Here is a 14,367-nt window from a genome sequence, read left to right as displayed (position 1 = left end):
CAGTGCGAGTCCATTGTTGCATACAAACTGAAAAGGTACTGAGGCGTGCGCCCTGCTCAGGGCCCTATTGTGCTAGGTGCTATACAAACACACGAGCTGGGCTTCCGTCCTTCAAGTTTTGCAATTTGACTTTCCTAAGAACAGCCAATGTATGCTCCTCCAGAGAGTAACTCAGGACCTAACAAGGTAGGTGTGAACCCCCTTCCTTCTCTTTCAAGGGCAGAAGAAGAAAGAGTAGACAGGGAACTAGCAGGATTACAGAGGTCTTAGCAAGTGCTTCATTAGGTTTGTAACCGATTAAGTCGATTGGGCAAGAAAGGATTGGCAGAATGGAGACACAGAAAGCTAGTAACTGTAGAACAGGATGGAGCAAAAAGCCCATCTATGGAATAGAGCCTGTAAGGTCTAGAAGGGCAGCTGGGGAGTGTTGTCCAGCAGTCTCTGGTGCAGTCACTGTCTGCACTGTATGAACGTTCCCCAGCTTTTCCACTTCCAGGCCACAGGGCCTTCAGAAAAGGCAGAACAAAGAAACAGGGCTGGGGTGGTGGTGGTCCCAGCACTGCAGCCGATAACGTCCTTACCAATGATGTCGTCCTGCCATGTAGTCATGTTAGTTACAATGACATTACAGTAGCTTTTTGCTGCTAAGGGTATTTCTCAAGTACTCAATTTCTTAATAAACAGAAGTGAGTTTCTCTTTTTAGGGGGCAGGGACCCCAACACACCAACTCCAGAAAAGTCTGTTTCTAGACTAAGTGACTGCAAACGTCATCACCTTCTACCTGTGAACTACATGCAATGCAGTGCTGTCTTCCACCACCTGCACAGGCAGGCAGCTCCAGTTTCTCTCTCATCACCTCAGAGCTCTCTCCTTAACCTCATAAAGAAAAAATGAGCAGATCACAACAACTTTAAGGGCTGACAGCTGCAATGTAAGCTGTACCAGTAAGTCAGCTTCACTGTATTTTATTTTTCTTGAGGATGGCTATGGAAGGAATGAAGGTTGTAGCTATTCTCAGCCTTCCCCCATGAAGAGCGGACAGCTGAGCTTACCAGTGGTGTATTACAGGAATTCCATTAAAGAACCTGCCAGAGGGGCTTGAAATCTCTTGTGGCTAAATAGAGCTTGTCCTCCTTATTCCAGAAGAAGATACATCTTGTTCCTGTTTCATTTAATCCAGAGTGGATTAAATTAAACAGAATCATGGCAGTCTTATTTCAGAATTAAATGCACATGTTAAACTGTTACCAGACAGCTCCACGCACAGACTGATATTTAAAAGACTTGGAATCAGGTCCTTCATAAGCTCTCTAGGCCAAGGATATTTGTTTACTTTTGCTTTTCCCCACCCTCTGTTGCCCTAGCAAGCTCCTAAGTACTAGCGTGGTACAAATAATAATTTAAAACAAGATCTTAGGCTGCTGCATTAAGTAGATTGCTCACAGAAATTATACTGTACATCTGCAGAAAGCCTGAATAATAGCTAACAGACCTATGAACTTCTTAGCCTATGCTTATTTCATTGTGCTATTAACTTTACAGCCTAATTATATCTAAAACACCTGCCTAACCAAACTCATTGATTAATTAGCAGCAGACTGGGAAATCCAGGATACTTCTGGATGGTTAGGGATTACTGCTGTAGGGAAAGAAAAGAGGAGCTATACAAAGTCGGGGAGAGAAACCAGGAAAAGGAGGAAAGGACAAAAGTTTTAGAAGTTGCTAAAAGAAAGTGGATCCCTCCTCACCCCATTTTATGCGGGATACAGTACTCAGGGACTGAATCCATAAATACAGATAATTAAAAAGTTACCTTACAGGTCAGACTCTCCAGTCTCCCTCTGACACCCACAGGAAATGTGATATAGATTGAAAAGTCTATGTGCTCATATCTTTTTTCCCCTTTCTGGCTCAGGAACTGTAATTAAAGGGAAAATCAGCCTCTCTCCCACCTTAGAGAGTATAGTGGCACAGCTGGTTTTCATCTTGGCTAGCAGGCTCTGTCCTCAGGCTACTAAGTGCTGAGTAATTTTTACCAAGCTCCATTTGCAGATAAATGATGTTCTTCTCTTAGCTGCTGCCAGGCAAAGCTACAAATACTTGATCTTTTATTCTTTTCTCATAAACTCCTAACATTGAATACTAAAAATGCAGCCAGAGATTTTTCCACTGCCATTTATTCTCAGCACGGTCACAACTGTATTACAATTACAGACACCCACCCGTTTGCTGAAGCTCAACTGTAGTTCCTCGTTAACCTGAAGCTTCCAATTAAAGGCTCCTTCAGTTTCATTGATAGTTTGCATATACTCCAAGGACCCACTTCATTTTTTATTCCCCCCCCCCCCCCAAAACACATTCCATGAGAAGGGCAACTGCTTTAAATAACTTCACACTAATTTTCTGGAAAAGCCTGATGAGGGAGTGCCAGTCTCAAAAGAAAAGCCTGTGTCTGAATATGCAGTTTGGGTAATTTCTCTCACAGCTATAACTATAAAAATATCTGAAAGCTTTTGACTAAATGTGGCACAACTGCTGGGCAGATAAAGTGTGGGCTCAGACCAATGGAAAGAATCTAGAAAGGTACGACACTGGAAACCCATTAGTTTAATTCAAGTTTTCTGCAGTGTTTCTACTAAGATCTTGTATTTTCTAAGAAACTGCATAAGAATTAGTTAAAAATTGTATCGAAAAGGATTTAAAAAAATACTAGTTAATCTTGGCAATGCTGTTCTTCCACCTACCTCCAGTAAGTGAAGCCATGAACATGAAGCCAGCACAGGGAGGAGACTGAAAACTGCTAAGAAATACCATGGCTAATTTTAGAATCGTTTCCAGTCACGCATTATGAAACATAGTAAGTAACAGTGCATATAAAAGTACCTGCACACTTTTAAAAGATAAAGCAAAGTTCCAAAAAAATTTTGATTTCAAAGATATTTTTAAAGTGTAAGACTAATAGCCTGTCAACATCCTAAACAACCCCACGCCTTTGAAGATCACCTTCCTAGCACATACACCAGTCTTATGGGATTACTGGCTACTGTTGTAGTAGTATCAGCCCCCGATGCCAGTCTATTTTCTGTTTAAGCCAGAAATGAGGGATAAAAAAGGAGAGGAACAATTCTGCAAATCAACAGCCATTTAAAAAAAATATAAAAAAACATGAGGTGGAAGTAGCTTTTCTTTTAAAAAATGAAAACTTGAACTGCTGTCTTGATGGCTCTGGCAGAGAGGGCATTTCCATATGCTTTCTTGTCTCTTATGGGTGCAGGTGCACAACTTAACAATAGCTTTAGCCTAAACTCTGTTTGCATGTAGCATGTTTCAAAACATGGCTTAATGCAATCACCACATTGCAAGTCCAACGAGAAGGCGTCTTGGCCTGTCTCTGCTGCTCAGTCAATGATTGGTGTTTAGATCCAACCTAAAGCCTGTGAACAAGCAGGACAAGATGCATTTGTATTTTAGGATGGGGAAGCTGGGGGAAAGGCTCTGCATCTGGATTCTGAACCAAGTTACAGTGTTTTTTTCTCTTGCTAGCCCTCAGGATGTGGCTGTCTTCCCTCAGCCCACAGAACTCTACTTAAACACTATGGTAAAGGTATCCTGTTGTAGTGTAGTTTCTCATTTTAAGTGTTTTCAAGCATTTAAAGTACATTGTAAATGTTTGAAGCTCCAGGGGAGCAAATCTGTGCCATCTTTCCATTATTAAAGTCTTCAGACCCAGGACTGGACTTTGGTAACTATGCATCAGGGCAGTGCCAGGAGATGCTGGGGCTTAACAGTGTTCCTGTTACTTAAGCGTTAGAGGGAAACAGTCCATGTTAAACACACTTCACATGAAGCATTATTCTTAAATGCCTTGTAAAACAAATGAAACATTGGTTAGAAACACATTCACCACTGCTGACCCCACAGGTTTTTGTATTTAATAGAAATTAAATTAGTAGCTTAATATACATAAAGTGACATTTTCCAGTCCAGTAGCTTTCCAATTCTTGCTTTCAAGTCACAGAGCAAATACTGTACAAAAATGATAACAAAGAGCAAGCAAAGAGTAAACACTGTCACTAAAACACTGGACCCAGAAACGCTAGCTTTATGTGGAACTACACACGTCAAAGGATACATAATGATGGACCCATTATGGTACAATCATGCATTACCAAGGGATAGATCTACTGCCAGCCACGCACACGCTGGTTCCTCCAGGGCAGGTGGCAGCATCCTAGACTGTAGACCGGGCTGTTTTATCGTGCTCCGTAGCTGTAGTAGTAAGGTTCATCTGGGCGGTATCCATACGCAGTGGCTGGGCGGCCAGGAACCCCTGGTGATTGACCAAATCCATCAACTCCGATGCTACAAAAAAAAAGAAAAAAAAAGAGGTGAAACTGTTGGTTTTTGTACAGTGGGGAAGGTGCACTAGTGCTGGTGTCTCCAACTCTTCCTGCCATAGAAATGATTTTGTGAGGCAACTTTGCAAGCCATCTTCCCCTTCTAGCCAGCTCTGCTCCGTCTCCTCTTCCCTTGGGAAAAGAAATGCTGCAGAGAAACCAACAGAACTCCTACCGAAGAAAAGCTTTCAGGTCAAATAGAAATCCCAGAAGAGACAGAAGTCTTCTCTTCTATCCTTTTATGGATTTACCAGCAAAGCACTTTACTTCTGTGACTCAGTTTCTCTCTCTGTACATTAAAGTTAGCATGTCTTTCAGGAAAGGCTTCAAGCATGCTTCTTGCAAAGCCCTCTGGTAACCCTGCCCTACACAGCACATCTGAATAATCTCATTTCCTTCCTTCAGTACATTTCTGATGCCCCTGGGAAAATACCAGCTAGAAATGAGAAAGTGAGAATATCTGGCACAGCAACATAGTTCAGCAAAGGACAGTGTTTCTGGTGTGACACAAGATTGACAGCCAAATGGCAGAAAGAATTCATCATATACTGAAAGGCTATATACTAATGAGACAGAATAACTGATTTTTCTTATAGAACAGCATCTTTTACACCTAAAAACTCCCACAGCAATGAATTAGATACTAAAGCACAAGAACTGTGTAGGGAAAAGTGGCACATATTTCATGCTCAACAATAACTCTCATGCAGGAGGTAAAGGAAAAATGAACATTGCCTAAGATACTGGATTACTGCCTATTCATAGTTATGTCACTTAACTTCCACTTCAGTAGAAGGACAAATGGAAAAGGATTCTGATTTATTGTCTGACTAAAGATGCATTGAAAGGAGTTGAACTTCCCCTCTGAAGACTGTCAAAACACAAAGAACCAAAGTGCTTTTGGAGTGGGGAAAAGCTGAACCTCATTACTGCCAATTATACATATGGAACATGGGTTATGCAACAGTCAAGGCTGGGAAAGAATGACCCATCCAGAAGATGTACAATGGGTGGGCCCCAGGCCCTGGCTCAGCAGAAAGCTGGCACTGCTGAATCAGTTGGGCTGAAAGGGCTCAGCCGAAGTGGTGGGGGACCACGTCCATCACTCTGTCCTTGCAAAGACACTTTCCTCAGATTGTGCCTCTGTGAAGTCCTAGAAAAGGATCCTTGGTGCCTGGTTTCCCAAGAAACTAGTTCACTCATGGGATGTTCTGATAATCAGGTGAAAGTGGAAGGCCCAAGGCAGAGATTTGTCCTCTGAGAGGGAAGGGGACAGTCAACAAGCTAAACTGCAAAGAAAATAATTGTTTCACCTGACTGTATCTTGAGAAATGCAGCGCCCTGAAAGTGCTTTGCCATTTCCATGTCTGCCTGTCTGTATTTGAATTGGCAATGTCCCCGTCTCATAACTCATACACAGAGCCATCAGTCTCACCTTAAAGGCTGATCAGTCCCTTCAGCACAGCAAAGAGAAGCAGAGTAGCCGTGATGTACCCTGTAGTGGTGCAAAGCCATGTGAACACATGCTTCTGGCTCCACACCTTCACCTGGCCACCTGTTCTTTCCTGTATCCACTCCAAAGTCCTATTACTCTTTTCCAAACCCATTATGAAATGAGCTGGTGACCTCTGAGGCACCTTTGTTCAGGTCCCTCCTTCGTACCTGGCAAACAAGAGCCATCTCATTAGTAGGCTTGAAGCTTTAAAAGACTCCTGAGAGAAGGGATTAAGAGCAATCCTGTTACTTTGTCTGTAACTCTCATCTCCAGAAATACCAAACTCTGCACTCACCTTAGTCAGAGGATGGTCTCTGCTTCTACCATTGTTACTGATTTGCTGTATGCAAAGAGATTACACAGACAGACCTCACGTGGGCTGCCATTGGGAACAGCTTTCCAAATACAGGCCACAAAGCTCTTCCGAATAAGCCAACAAGGACCAGCATGAAGCTGACCAATTTGTCTGGCAGTTCAGAAAAAAACCAAGTTGAATAACTACTGTAAAACAATGTCAATTCTTTAAAAGAGTTTTTTCAGTACCATTAGTACTAGGAGTTAATAACATACTAAAAGAAAGCATAGTGGGATTTGGAAGCACAGAGTCCAGTTTTGTTGTGCTACTACGAGTTCCCAGTTGCCAGTGATGCTACACACACATGCAACACTGCAGAGAAGCAAGACCTTTTAAGGCTACCTTTAAACTCAGGAGTTCCATTGTTTTCTTCCAAAGATCCTTAAAGCATCTACAGTCGATTTATAATGAAAAGATATTTTAACAGAAAATACTTTTCTGTGTTTATATTTCAATATTTTTTTCTGTGACTATAACAACATTAGTTGTGGATAAGTTGTTTTTATTACTAGTATGGTAGAATAGGGGCTCTTTGCATTTCTGCTAACTACTGAAAACTTCATTCTGGGAAGACGTTGTCGGTGAGTGAGTAGGCTGTGGGTGCTGTTGGCTGTGAGTCCTGTGTGCAGGGAGGCTGCTGACCGCAAGTCAAGCTGGTAGGGGCCATGCCTTGGCTTCCAGGGGAGACAGCAGTAGCTGTCCTCAGGTTTACTGTGGCAGAGGGGGACACAACAAATACAGCAGCCTGAGAGACCTGTCCTGAAGCAAGATTTTCTTCTTAAATGTAAATGTGGCTTCTCTTGATGCTGCAGAGTTTCAAGAACTTCTTTTGCTCACTCCTAACTGTTCACTCTGCTATATACTACCAAACTAAAAGAACATTGTGTTTTTGGGGAGTGAGGTGTAACAACGACACTGAGCCACGAGGTGGCAATAGGTCTCTATCACTGCAGGCAGAGCTGTCCCAGCTACTTCCAGTTTAGTAATACTTATTTAAAGAACTTTTAAATGTATTTAAATTGATAATGAAAGCAGTGAAAACATGGTTTCAATCACATTCTCAGCAAATCTTTTTTTTTATATTTCTTTTTATAAATGTGTAAGTAATTAGGTAAAGATCCCTAGAGTTTAAACTTTGAGGAGTATCAGTTATTTCCAAATGGTTCAGACATATGTTAGTGTCCTGAAGAAAACTGGAAGAGATGGATCAGCTGATAACTGCTTTGGACAGTTAAAAAAAAGAAAGGAACAGAAAATCACATTAAAACACCTTGATCAAATCACCACTTTCCGCTATCTAAATATTTCTCTTAAGTAAACTAAGGCATGTCCCTGCTTCAAAAAAAAGTTGGCTTCATTTTTATGTTAGTGCTCTTGAAACATACCAGCTTTGCCTATTTGATTGTTTGCGCTGGCAGCCCATAGCAAGAAGCTTGTCCTCTTAGTTGAAAGAAAGGCTATTAAACCCAGAAGGTAACTGAGGGGTAGGGCAACAAAACAGCAAACATGCGTCTGCAGACTGAAGTCTGGCTTACTTATGAAGCTGGCAGGCCAAGGGCAATGACTCTGGAAGCATAACCTACAGAGGCGGAGACAGGGGTTTAAAAACCAAGTCCTGATGAATCCTTGCCACTTCTGCCAAGAACAGCAGAACGGTAGAGCCAGGAAAGGTGGTAGCTTTTTGGCTGTAAACACTTGTTGGGTAACGATTGGTCTGAGATCATGATTTGTGCCATGTGTTCTTAGATTTATACCAGCAATCAACTTCAAAACTTGCTCCTAGGAAAAATGTGTTGTTGGCCTTATTTATATAGCATCTACAGGAAAACTTAGCGCCCAGCAGAGCAAGCATCAGCCTGTCTTCCCAAAAAGTAAGGGACACATAATTAGGCCATTGAGGCAACAATACTCATCCCTGAATTGCTATTTTTTGCTCCCATTAGTCAGCCCTGTTCAACTAGTTACCTAGCAGAAGCACATGCAGTCCCTGTAGTTGTATAATGGACATGGATCACAAAACACCACAACAAACTCCTCAGATAGATGACTTAGGCCATTGCCTTAATCTGCAAGTTATTTAAGGCAGCTTTGTCTCCCAAATTGCACGCGTGTGCTCAGAGATTGGTGCTTGCCAACCATGCCATCAAAGCACAACTGTTTTCTTGTGCAAAGTTTACCACCACGCCTGGAGCTGATGGAGTTAAACAGTGAACAGCACAGCTAATTACTATGTACTGCTAACCTCAGTTGCTGGTTCATTTTGAGACCCTTTAAAATATGAACTGTGTATTTTACCCCTATGCACTCTCTTAATGATTTGTTTTTTTTAGACTGAAATCACTTCCAGCCATCAGTTATACTCGAGGTCTCTACACATGCACTTCTCGAAGCACAAATATTTCTTTTTCCTATTGGTCTGCCAGCCCCTGTCAGAGCAAATTTCACTTTAAACTAAATGCTATGATACTTAAAACCTTTTGGATTACTCAGGCTGCTAGTGTGATCTATGACCTTCCCCAAATGACAGCTGAACTTTCCAATTTGCTTGTACTGCTAGGGAACTGAAGAACACATGCTGAAGAGGAAAACGTTCCTGATGTGCATGAGTGAGGAGAGATTTCTTAACAACTCTGCTTATTGATACTTACTCCGATTCATAACATCCAAATTAATATGCCCATCTAGGATCCTAGGTGCCCTTACAATTTAAAACGTAAAGACCAATCGTGTCCCACTGTGTCCACAAATTAATTACTTTCCTTAACGCCCTCCTGCACCCAGAGCCTCAGAGACTAGATAGACTTTGTGGTATGTCTGGAAGACTTGGCAGGCTCAGACAGGGAGCACTCTGCCAGCAAGCCTCTGCTGGCGTTCCCATTCAGGTATCTTTGCTGCTCGTGAGTGACAGTACAGGAAGAGAGGCTCTTGAGCTTAGTCTGAACTAGGGTAATTAACACCTGGGTGCAGACTGACCACAGAGCAAGGCTGCTTTCTGTAAGTTTTCCTGATGCGATAGACACCTGAGCCTGTCCACACTAGCGTTCGCACTGTTACTAGTGTTGGTGCTGACAAGTTGCTCTAAAACGGGTATTAATTCCTCCTGTATAAGCAGGGCCTCAGAAAGGCAAGTCCTGGGTCACTGGGGAAATTCTTGGTCAAAACTAACCCCTTGAAGTCCAACTGGAAATCGCCTGCTAGGATGCTTGGATCTTGGAGCGATCCCAGCAAGAAACACTGCTTGGGAAACAGGCCTGCACACTCACGAAAGAGGCATGAAGCAGTATGGCAAGAATCATATCAGACTGTACTGTAAAAGACTGTGACTGCCTGTGCAGGCAAAGGTTGCCCAGAAAGTCTTCACCTTAGAGTGTGAAATACCAGTTTAGGAGCTTACACTTTAGGGTCAAAATTTCATCCTTTTCTGTTTATCAGTTTCATGGTTGGTAACCCAAAATTAAAGCACCCTGAAATCACTGCCCACTGAAAATGAAATCCAAGCTAAACACACACAGTGCTTCCACCAGAGCCACGATTTCAGTTACATTTCTTTTCATCCTAAACCTGTTCTAAAACTCTGTCAATCCTCCCTCCTTACTCTGCATCAACAACGCTTATACCAGCCTCATGTCTGAGAGGCTCTCAGCTACTCATTGGGGATATAAGTTTTATAACTTTATTAAACACAAAATCTATTTTATTAAAAAAAAAAATCTATAAATTTATAATTCACTAGGTCCTCTGAGCTTGGTAAGACCAAGCAAACAGTACTTACAGCTCTCAACTCATCAGCAATTCTACCAAACCCTAACAAAGGAATCACACCCAAAGTTTTCCATGAGCTCAAGTGAGCTGCTGAGAGGGTTTATTTGCAAGCATAAATATGCAAACCCTGTTTACACACGTGGCACCTCTTCTTGCTGCCATCGATCACACCTGCAGCACTGCAAAACTCCTCCTGAGTATCAAAGAATGGGGTTTGAACCAGAAGGTTTCTGAGCATTCTTCAGAAGTCTGACATCAGTACAGTTCATAGCAACTCCTCGGTTTTCTCTGTACCTTCTCCCTTTATACACCTTATATTATTGTTTCTGAAAAACACTGTCTTCACTCTCAAAACATCTCCCACCTCACTCCAGGCAGGCATTCAGAATTTCATGCAGTGCATCCTTGAAGTCCTAATGTTTCCCTTCTGTGAATCTACTCGTGTGTGACAGCACCATTGATAACATATGATACAGTTGCCATCCTATATTGCCTTATAAACTTTCATGCCATAAACCCCTGTAATCTATAACGCTATATCAAGTTCCTGCGTATAACAGACAAAACAAGTTACATTCAGGTGAATACTGAAGGCTGTATTTTTCCCTTGGGAGGGGGAAAATAAGCCACAGAAGTGGTGCCTCAGTCTCTAATCTCAAGACAAGCACAGCATTATAACCTGTAGAACTGAGATGCAGTTTATAATAGTTGCCAACAAGAGACACAGGAGCTTTCCAGCAGCAAAGCCTGTATTTCTTCTCTCCTCTCAGTGGGTTTTTTTGTTTGTTTGGGTTTAAGTGTTGATGAAAGGTGCTAGATTATAGGTCTCAGAAAACTATTGCAGTGCAGGGCAGTATAATCACATATGGGATGCAGCAGAGGCTGCAGTCCTGCTAGCCCAATTAGGAGACTGGTTAGGGAATGCTGCAGCTCCCTCCCCTCCCTCTGCGGGTTTTCTCTACACAGAGACCAGAGTACAGAAAGGCAAGGGGAGCGGGGGCATCCAGGCCTTGACCCATTCATTGTGCAGTTAGGATTCAGGCATGGTGTGCATTCAAACACAGGAGGTGGGAAATGTTTTTGAATTCCATCAAACAAACACAGACCTCCAGATTCTAAAATTATCTTCAGGTAAGAAATACTTAGCTAATCCTTTGCAGATACTAGCTAACCACCACACTTTAACCAAAGCTTAAAGCCTGTGAAACCCATGGACTCTTTGGCCTTTCTGCTGATACTGTCAGCTAAACACTGGATGTGTAACACCAGTTATGAAAGAGTGGAGGGCATCAGAAAGTGGCATAAGGCTGGTTGCTTCTTCCCTTGCTTAGAGTCTAGCGATTGAGAAGATGATCCTAGTTACTTCTATGTGCCAGCTACCTCTGTTTTTGCTTCACTGACCATAAATTTTCTGTCCTTCAGAGTAAGAGCACAAACCATAGGTTATGGAGAAACAGCACACAACTGAGAACCCTTAGAAAAAACAATGTTTCTTTATATAATGTCCTGTAACTGTAGATTCTCCCACTACTGGTAATGACGTTAAACTATAAACCACAAGTCCCTTAAATTCTGCCTCTTATGGCCCCAACTTTTTCTCCCCTATCTGTGAAGTTTTTTTTCCCATGCTTTCTATCCCTCAAGCTTAAGTGGGAGGGGAGTTTTGTGGCAGGGGCTGTGACTGTGCACACTGCATCAATAACCAAGTCCATTTCTACATTAGCATTGAATATTAACGTTCCTTAGACAGTAATACTGTATCTGCTCAAAAGATAGAAAATGTCAGAATGAACCTGTGCAATAATACTTTAGCTCCCTTGTGCATCATGATACAGCTTTTATGGATATGATCATGTCTCTCCTTCCATATGATCCAGCTTTCTTCAGTGCACTTAATGACTTAAAGTTTCCAGTTGCTTCTGGACTTGGTGCCCTGTTGTATCTCAGCACAATACTGCTGTTTCTGCCATTTAATTATAAACAAATGCAAATCTGACAATTGTGGAGAAATGAGCACTGTGTCTTCTGTGTCAGGCTCCAGCTATGCACCAAGCAATACGGATGCCAAAATTACTGGTGGGGAGGCAGCATGTAAAAAAAAAAAAAAAGAAAGAAAAAATTCCCAACTGAATAGTAAGAAAGCACTGAACTGAAAACAAATGACCTTGCTTAGCCAAATTCAGTAAGAGCCTTGCTTGAAAGCTGTAGAGCTTGCCATCCCAGCTCTGTGAAAGCAGCCTGGGACTCGGGCTCAGTTTCTTCTCTGTCAGTTACCTGCTGTGTGATCCTGGACAAGTTGCTCCTTTTCTCCATGACCTCAGTTTCCCACTGGAGTATTGAAAGGAAAAACACCCCAGACGTTAAAAACAGCAAGCGACAAACTACAGTAATGAGAAGACTCAAATTAGACTTTTGCTTATTCCATAACACACCTCAGACAGGGGGAAAAAAGAGTATTTCTGACGTGCTATAAAAGCAACCAATCCAGAATACAGCCAGGGGGCAAAACAGCAACTCAAGAACTCAAGTTGTTTCATATAGCCATCTTGTTTCTTTGAAGGGCATCAGGATAACTTGACTAGCATTCCCTCACCCAGGCTCACAGCTCCACCACACGGACAGGGAGTTTCTCAGCTATTCTGTACAGCATTTGTTAAAAGGTCAAGCACAGAGTCAGAGCTGGAACAGAAACCAAGAGTTCTCACTTTCCATTATAAACCTGACAGAAACATCTCCTGTGCTGTTGGCTTAATGACTGGCCAAATCCACTGATTAGATATATCCATTTCTTAAAAATTAATGAAGAACTAAAACAAATAAAAAAGGCCTGAGGAGCAGGCAATAAAAAGCAAGATACCCTTTCCTCCCCCTCTCTCCTTGCACAGTCCAAAGTATTTCTGTCAACTCCATAACTTGAAGAATACATTGTCTTAATCTTAAACTAGTAATACATCTGGCTTGGGAATTCAAGCATCTCTTACTGAGCTCCAGCAATGTCAGTGTTATGTTGGGTACAGAAGCTTCAGGTAACAGCCTGAGCAGAGTACGATCCTGAAGTGGCAACTTCATAGAGGTGACTGGTGTCACTGACTAGGTCAGCTCAGGATCTGGTCCACGTCTTCCACAGGCTTCTGACTAGCCTGTTTCCAAATGGGAAGTCTTTCTTGCTTCCTGTACTAGGTTACAGAGCAGGGTCACTATGAAAGTATACTCTGAGATAAGCAGTTAAAGCAGAAATGCAAGTTTTTAGTGCCCTGCACTGAAGGGCTCTTAGCTAGAGAATTATTCCTTTAAATATTTATACAAGCTCCTCAAGTCCAAGCACTGCCACTCAGCTCTGTACTTAGATACGAATGGGGAAAAAAGTTCCCTCTTGTGCACAAATACCCAGAAAAGCCACGCCAACAGGTTACTGGCCGATAGTCATGCTGTCTCCAGGGCTCAGCACCAAGAACTGCGCAACTCAATGTGGATGATAATCCAGATGCTGGAGGGAGGGAGGAAGGGAGAGTCAAAAAGCTGTTCTGCTTTGACTTACAGCTGCAGCCAATAAAAGCTTTCAAAGTCTTTTCTGAAAGTTAACATTACTAGGGGATTTGCAGTGTTCATGAGAGCGCACACAGCAAATGCAGTTGGAGCATTATTACTGATGAATAAAATTGAAATTTTTTTACCACCCTAGATGATTGTCCAGATTTCAACCACTTTTATATATCAACACAGGGCCCTAGTGAAATTTTGTCAAGATCTATCCCAAATCAGTGATGATTTTAGTGTAAACCAAGAAGGAAGTGAATCTCAATGTCTCCCTACTGCTTGCTTTCTTAGGGCTGACACTGGATATATTAGGGAACACACCAGATACAAATACAGACATGGAACATTTTCTTGGAGATCTATACCTTGGAGTAGCATTATTATGCAAAAATTTCAACTTTTTAATTAACTGAATGAAAATAACATGTTTCCAGGCCAAAGGTTGGGCAGGGAGACTTGGAAAAAGTAAAACTTAAAAAGCATAAAAACCCAGAAGGCAAACTCTCTAAACTTATTATTTTTTTTTTAAATCTCATGGTTTAAAGAAAAAAAAAATCTTCTAGTTTTCCACAGGAAAGAGAAAAGGGTGGTTCAGTCATCATACTTGAATGGCTGAAGCTGATAAACAGATTCGGAGAGTCAAATTTTAAAATAAAAACAATTTTAACTACTTGGCAAAGAAATTAATTTGATATGTTACGTTAATTTTTATACTAGAGACTTGTTTGCAGCACATGTTCAGTTCAGATAATAACCATAAGAAATATCCCACTGATATACAGGACTTTTTGAAACTACTCATTTTAAGTTTAATTTTGAA

At 41.8% G+C, this 14,367-nt stretch overlaps 1 protein-coding gene across 1 annotated transcript in view; it reads right to left on the bottom strand.

The window, feature by feature from the left end:
• Nucleotides 1-3,918: 3,918 nt before the first annotated feature.
• KIFAP3 (kinesin associated protein 3) overlaps nt 3,919-14,367 on the bottom strand; it is a 72,974-nt gene continuing 62,525 nt past the window's right edge. The window contains exon 20 of the mRNA XM_075038463.1: nt 3,919-4,363. Within this exon, the coding sequence (XP_074894564.1) occupies nt 4,255-4,363 (109 nt within the window). The 3' untranslated portion in view covers nt 3,919-4,254. The remainder of the gene's footprint in view (nt 4,364-14,367) is intronic.

Source organism: Buteo buteo, chromosome 10 (genome assembly GCF_964188355.1).
Source record: "Buteo buteo chromosome 10, bButBut1.hap1.1, whole genome shotgun sequence".
Taxonomy (NCBI): Eukaryota; Metazoa; Chordata; class Aves; order Accipitriformes; family Accipitridae; genus Buteo; species Buteo buteo.
The sequence above is the reverse complement of the archived record's forward strand: the minus strand, read 5'-3'. Positions and strand labels throughout refer to the sequence as shown.